The 6,819-nt window shown below is 43.3% G+C and overlaps 1 protein-coding gene across 2 annotated transcripts; it reads right to left on the bottom strand.

Moving 5' to 3' along the window:
• Positions 1-3,038: 3,038 nt before the first annotated feature.
• On the bottom strand, positions 3,039-5,713 carry LOC117953292. Of its 2 annotated transcripts, none has more exons than XM_034886177.1 (2): positions 5,371-5,713; positions 3,039-4,440 (listed from the first exon to the last, which is right to left on the bottom strand). In XM_034886177.1, exons 1-2 carry the CDS (start codon positions 5,546-5,548, stop codon positions 3,158-3,160), a joined length of 1,461 nt encoding a protein of 486 aa, XP_034742068.1. In that variant the 5' UTR covers positions 5,549-5,713; the 3' UTR covers positions 3,039-3,157. The 2 variants fall into 2 exon arrangements, with proteins under 2 accessions (XP_034742068.1, XP_034742067.1); XM_034886176.1 differs by having other exon boundaries at positions 3,039-4,497; positions 5,371-5,709.
• Between the last annotated feature and the right edge of the window lie 1,106 nt (positions 5,714-6,819).

The following is a 6,819-nucleotide window of genomic DNA, read 5'->3' as shown; positions in this document are numbered from 1 at the left end:
CTTCAAAACCCCCCATTAACCATGGCATGTTTCTATCTGTGCGTGCCGAACAGGCAGGAGAAAACTATTATCGAAAAGCTGCATTACTACGCAAACTGCTCTCATAAGTTTAACCTATTTGATACCTTGTTGTATTGTGTGTACCGTTCTTGATTTAAAAGCAGGGAAGCAATAAAACAGCAGGTTTAACTAATATACCCCCTTTCTGCACCAGAGGGAGGAACCAATCAGCAAAGTCGGCTGCTGTAACACAGAATGTGTTGGGGATAAAAAAAAAAACTAAAAAAAAGTGTGAAGACACAATTAGGTTAGTGGGAATATTGTCTTCGCGACCCAAACTGCAGTTCATATATACCTCATATTTACAAATGGCTAATAAAGATGAATTTAAAGGTACTTTTTACTCACACAGTTGTTATTCAACGCATAAATTAAAAGAAAATAACTTTCCAGTTCAGTTGCATAAGTTAATGACATCACATCTCAGAAATGTGGTTTCTGGATTTGCTTTCATTTCCCAGTACAAATCAACCTAGATAAGAGGAAATCACATACACTGAAAGTGTAAATAATTAAAGTGGATACAGGTATGTAGAGCTGCAAAGATCGATGAGAAATAACTATTTTTATAATCATGTAATTGATTTGAGCCTCTTTTTTTTTTATAGTTACTGCAGTCCAAATTCAAAATACTGAAGAGAGTCATCTCCTCCGGCCCCTCCTCCCCAGCGTTGAAGTTCAGGGGAGTAACCCGGTTGAGTGGCTGAACCAAACCTCACACAATGTCACTGTTAGCTTGATGCTAGTCTACACCACGGCGCAGCGGAGTAACTAGATGCTGCTATGTTGACGGTTATAAAAACCTATGCTCTCGCGGAGCTCTCTACCAGGCTGATAGTCACTTTTTAATCCACTAACTAACTATCAACGACCGCTTAACAGACTGTAACCTTGCGGAGCTTTGTGCCTGACTGACAGACACCATTTCTGGGCTAATCACATACTGTGTTCCAGTCCCAGTTGTTAGCCCGTTAGTTACAACGTCAAGTCACGACTCACGACTTGGTAGCATTCCAGGTAAAGTCACAACAAACCATTTTAGCTAGCGGCTACCTAACATTGATGTTAGCTAGCGCTAGCTAGATACTAGCGTTTTGTAGTTTAGATCACAATGTGGGGAATTACTTTATGTTGCCCATTTATTTATATGTCTCACCGTTAATCACCGGGATCTGTACAGCATCAACAGGGGGCGCCATTGTTGTTTGTGTTTGAAATTTAGTTCACGAGTGCTAAGTTACGGGTTTGACTGCCATTCCAAGGCTACAACTGTCTCAATCTTTTAGATGCATCTCCAATATTTACCCGTGTTTAGGATTCACCTCGTCTCTGGTCTCGTTTAGAAAGAGGGCGGGTAGAATGAATCTAACGACAGTGATCCCGTTGGTTTGTTGGCTGCTTCCATGGCTGTACTACAATCGTAGCGCACTGGGTTTGGGGTTTTACAGGTACATCTGGCAACCTGACCCAGCTGTCAAAATAGAAAGTTGATACCAACACAAAGGACAAAACACAAACAAACTTTTCGTCACAGATTTCAAAAGCAGAAAACAATGGCATTGGCATGGTCGCCCAATAGTTAGCACTGTGGCCCCACAGTCAGAAGGTCCTGGGTTCCAATCCAGGTTGTTCCGGGCCATTCTAGGTGGATTTTTGCATGGGTTTCCTCTGGGTGCTCCCGTTTTCCCCAGCACCACCACCACCAAAAAAAAACGTGTACTACATTCTCCAGCCAGTGCTCTTGATGCTCAAGGTACTGGCTCAAATCTGGAGTTGGTCTCTGGTCGCTGTAAATGGTTGCCCATTGCTCCCTTGAGGGATGGGTTAAATGCAGAGAATGAATTTTGCAACATGTATGTGTATGTGACAATAAAAGTACCTTTAACTTTTACCTGTTGTCAGAAAACATAGTATTTCAACTTAATAGCAGTCTTACAGGTATGAATCACTCTTCTAGAGTAATCTACACCGATGACACTGGGATGTAGTGAGAGAAAAAGGTCCGAAGCAGTAAAGGGAACTTAAGTGACCAGCATTAAAGTTACTGTCCGTAAGATTTCTGTTTAGTTATTCTAGAAAGTATCTATCAAAAAGTGAGTTCAAACAATAGTTATTGAGCTTATGACCCACTGATGAAAGCGCAGCGTATTTGCTGCTTTGTCAAGTAATACAATCTGGGTGTTTGTGGGGACTTTCTCACGATAAATTCAAATGCAGCGTATTTAGTAGTGATTTTTACGTCAGTCAGCAGCGGTCGGTCTGTCCCTGCCCAGTTGGAGCTTGCTGTGTTTTATTGCACTCGGAAATTGGTAACTTCCAACGCGGATAGATGCAAATAAATGGTACGCTGACTGGGGCCGGGCGCTACATTTCATTGCTAACTTACGATGGCAGACCAACAGACATAGTATGAAGACCGTTCAACTTTGAGTCCAAATTTAAAAAAAATCCTCACCTACAAGAGGGCCGAGCTGATGCTGGCTGAGATCACATGTCAACCTCCAACAACAACAACAACCCAGTTATTTAATCAATAAAGGGCATAAAATAGGTATGGCCTTGGAAGTTTTGCTTTATTGCACATTCTGATGCTCAGGTTGGATTAGACATTAGCACTGTTAGCAATGTTGTGTCAGCTAATATTTTAGCAACATGTGGCACTGCACTCGGGTCGGAGGGCATGGTCAGCCTTTTCCTCCCCGGCTGAGAAAGTGAATATGGGGAAAGCGTTGCTGGCCGCTCTTCCTTGGCCTCCACTTCACGAGCTAAGGTTATATTGCATTTTGCCTCAGTGGCTAGCAGGGTGTTTGTGTCACATTGGTTAGATTGAATGCTATTGCTATATGGCTAATAGTGCTAATACAAGCTGTGGAAAACATTGCGTCTCTCCAATAGCATCAGTGTGCTAGCTGCTCCCCCCCCCGGGGAAACTGCTAGCCTTGAAAGGCATCAAGCAGGTTAGAGCTGCCAATCTACAAGCAACACACAGTCCACGCCTGCCCGCAATTACATCTTAGCGCCAAGCTGCTAGTAGACCCAACGTAACTCAAATCTTACGGACAACAATTTTAAGGTGCACTAGGCATTTCTGTGTGAATCACTCTAGGGGAGCAGCAGAGATGCACAGGTTGTTTAAGGCACAAGCAACTTGCACAATCTTATCAAAGGTTGAAAGGTTCGACGTGCGCTCAGAGACCGTGGTGAAGGGGCTCTCGACAGGGCCTGTGAGCATGGCGTACCTCTGCTTCACCATGGAGAGCACCCTCTCCACATGCCTCTGCACACATGCTGTCTCGGAGGACGTATTAGCCGGTGGCGAGCCTTCCGAGTTCCCGTGCATCTCCCCTTGGTAGCTGCCAGCGATTGTAAACAGGGCTCCTCGGGCAGCCACAGAATCCGCAATGTTGAGACTGCGACTCGCCAATACGACATCGCCTGGGAGAAGCTTGCAGAGAAATCCACAGCCCTCAGCCAGGTTTTTGTCACTGACGTCTCCCAGCACGCCCCTAGAGACAAAGGTGACAACGCCTTGTGGAGCCACACCAATCAGATACTTTAACACATTATAACTTGTCCCTACCCCTTGAGAGCTTGGCAACACCCTCTGCTGTTGGTTGCCCCGGGAAACTGGCTCCTCAAAAGGCACTATGAAACAGTCTATGATGACAGCGCAGTCAGGGTGGGATGTGCGCAGAGCTGCCGGCAGGTTTTTCCGGAGCTCGGCTCTAGAGGGCCAGAAAACAGCTGTCGGCACCAGAGTGGAGGACATGATGTTGACCATTTGGTGCACTGTTCTGGTTACTGTACCAACTTTAACACCAAAGCGGTAAGCCAGGTCCTGGTTGCGTAGATCCAGGCGGAGTCGCATCAGTGTCAGCAGCAGCTGTTGGAACTTAGAGAGCTTCACAGTTTTCATCCCGTCCATGTGAGGTGCCAGCAGCCACATGACCGTCTCCAGGACAAAGTAGTTGGGAAGGCCAGTGTAAAACTTTACTTTCTCTGCATCGTTCCTCAATGAGTTCTCAGAGAGGGACATTTTGTCCACAGACTCCCTGAGGGTCTGGTTCTCCTTTTTCAGGGCTTTCAGTACATCGTCAAAGTTACCTGCTGGGTCACACGTACGCGCAAACTTTCCTTTCTTGCTGTCACTCATAGATTGATCATCGTCATCGTCTTCATCAGTGCTGAGGGAAGAAGATGCACTTTCCTCCACAGCAGCCTTTCCTTCCCTCTCCCCAGGATGCTCTTCCTGGCACCAGTCCCCCACCACAGACCTTCCCTGGCCCTGCAGGAACAACAAGGCATTAGCAGCCTCCACACGTGCTTCCTGCTTGTCCAGGTTCTCCAAGGCCCCTTGCTTCATCTCTGGGGATAAGGGATCTGATGTGAACACAGAAGGAACATAATCTGGCGAACGTGGATTCTTCACCTGTTTACCTGCATGTAGAAAAGGATGTGGTAAATGGAAAGGTGGTGAAAGTGATGTAGAAAAAAAGGAACGGTCTGTTTATGGCACCTCCCTGACAGTTTACTTTAGTATGGAGAGTTTGAGGACAAGCAGCCATGTTTTCTATTCTACTAAAGGATGTACATTGTCCCACCTAAAAAAAGTAAGCAGCTTAATAACAGTTGAAAGAGCAACAGATGTTTAGGATCTGTCTACTGAGGTGTCTTGTGTAAAGTGTTATTCTTCACAAAAAAAATGTCAACAGTTTATTGTAACTGTATCTAACTTGTCTATTTCCTAAATAATTTGTCATTAAGAAACATTATTTGTGAAACAAATTGATCTTAATGTACCAAATTTAGGACAGAATTAACATAGACATTTTATTAACAATAAAAAAACAATACATAGTTAATTTTCTAACTTTAAAATAAATAACAGCATGGCAAACTAAAACGTAAAGGCACCATAACAGGCAAATTATGAACTACATAACGTACAGTTTTCCCACTCTTCTCTGAACTATTACTTAAGGTACATTAAAGCCTCATGTCCTAATGAATTGGGGGAAAAATGAGAGTTAGTGGTTTCAAATTTAGCAATGAATTTAGTTCAACTGCAAATGGTTTAGATTGTCTATTAAACATTGCTGGAACAGATTTCTTTGAGGTTAAAGCCTTAGTAAGAGTATCTTATTTTAAGACGATTGGTTGATAATGTAGTTCGATAAATACGATAATGAACATTACTTAATAACTAATATGAGGTAGTTTTCTACGTGGAATTCCAGCGGCATTAATCTGACAAACATTGGGATGAACTACTTTTTGTTTCCATGATGTGCATGGTGACTGCATTCATACCTGAGAGGAAGTGAGTACTACACAGCCGACTGCCGTCGTTTGGCACCCAGCCCTCTCGGTTCACAGCAGCTATCCAGCGCTGCTTTCTCTCGGGGTCCCGGGGGAAACGGTAGAAGGATAACGTGGTGCCTGGTGTCCTTCTGTTCCTACAGCCTGCCACCACACATGTGTGAACCATAGTAAGGCCACTAAAGAAGCGTGGCGGTGTGCACTGCTGTTTGTTGGGTATTTTGACTCCCAAAATGGTGGCTGCCTAGAGGCTGAAAAAAAACTGCCCATATCATAAACTGTCGTTTGCATTCACCGATCTAATTGGTCTATCTTCGTGCGACGTCACGGAAAAGCGATCTTTAATCACGCGGTGCTGCAACCTGCCGCGCGGTAACCGCTTCCCTGTCATTTCAATGAGGCGTATGCGGCAGAGGGAAACGGTTTTGAACACGGCAGTATATATACATTGCAGTCTATGGGCAGTACATATTTAACAAAGCGGCGGTAGCGGTGTGAAGCGGTTGCCGCGAAAAGATTTTGCTCTGCAAACCTGAGTTCCCCGTGCTGAATTTCTGGCGATAACTACTGGTCGACATTAACCGCTTTAAAAACATGGATATATAATACATAAGACAGTTGACAGATGCCAGGGTGGTGTTTAGTTTAGTCTTTCTTTAGGATGGCGAAATTATGTCCCGCCCTACTCTGCCTTTGATTGGCTTACCTTGACATCCCAACTGCCCAAACCTAACCAACCCAACCAGAGCAGGCGGCGAGTGCTAGCTAATCAGAGGGAGAGTAGGGCGGGTCTTGCCTGTCCCATGCCTTTGCCATCCTAGGGTAAAAACAGCTAGTGGTTCACATCATGGTAAATCAATCCAAATATTGCGGAAATCTCCATAAGTACTAACTTGATATGGTAACACAAGTCAAATAAGACGAGCTAAAGAAAAATAGGCTACATCTCTGCTTCTTAAGATGCTATTTTTGTATAGTTTTAAAATGAATGTCTTGTTGCATTGAATACTAAGCTAATAAAATACCCTAATAATTGTTGGCATGATTTTAAAAATCATGTTTCAATATTAAATATTAAATATATTAAAGAACATTTAGTTGAAAGTTTTTATTTGCAGATTTGGAATAATACAAAATACGATCAAAAATAAATGAGGTATTATTTAAAGATAAGACTACTTATCCCAGGTGGTAAATTCACAAGCTTTTATCTGTAAAGATCCTGGGCAGTTTTTATTGGGACTGCCACCCAAAGAACGTATCTCGAAGATGCAAAATAAATTTATTTTCCAAGAAAATGCATACTATTGGGACCATAATGTATAAAGAATTATAATTATATAAAGTACTTCCCATGGAGAGATTCAATGTCAAAATAAGGAAAGGAGAGCAGCTTCATAAATGTATGGCTGCCACTAAATCACTTTCCATGAGTGATCT

The sequence above is a fragment of the Etheostoma cragini genome, chromosome 11 (genome assembly GCF_013103735.1).
Source record: "Etheostoma cragini isolate CJK2018 chromosome 11, CSU_Ecrag_1.0, whole genome shotgun sequence".
Lineage (NCBI taxonomy): Eukaryota > Metazoa > Chordata > Actinopteri > Perciformes > Percidae > Etheostoma > Etheostoma cragini.
Note: the sequence above shows the minus strand (reverse complement) of the source record. Positions and strands in the feature narration are given on the sequence as shown.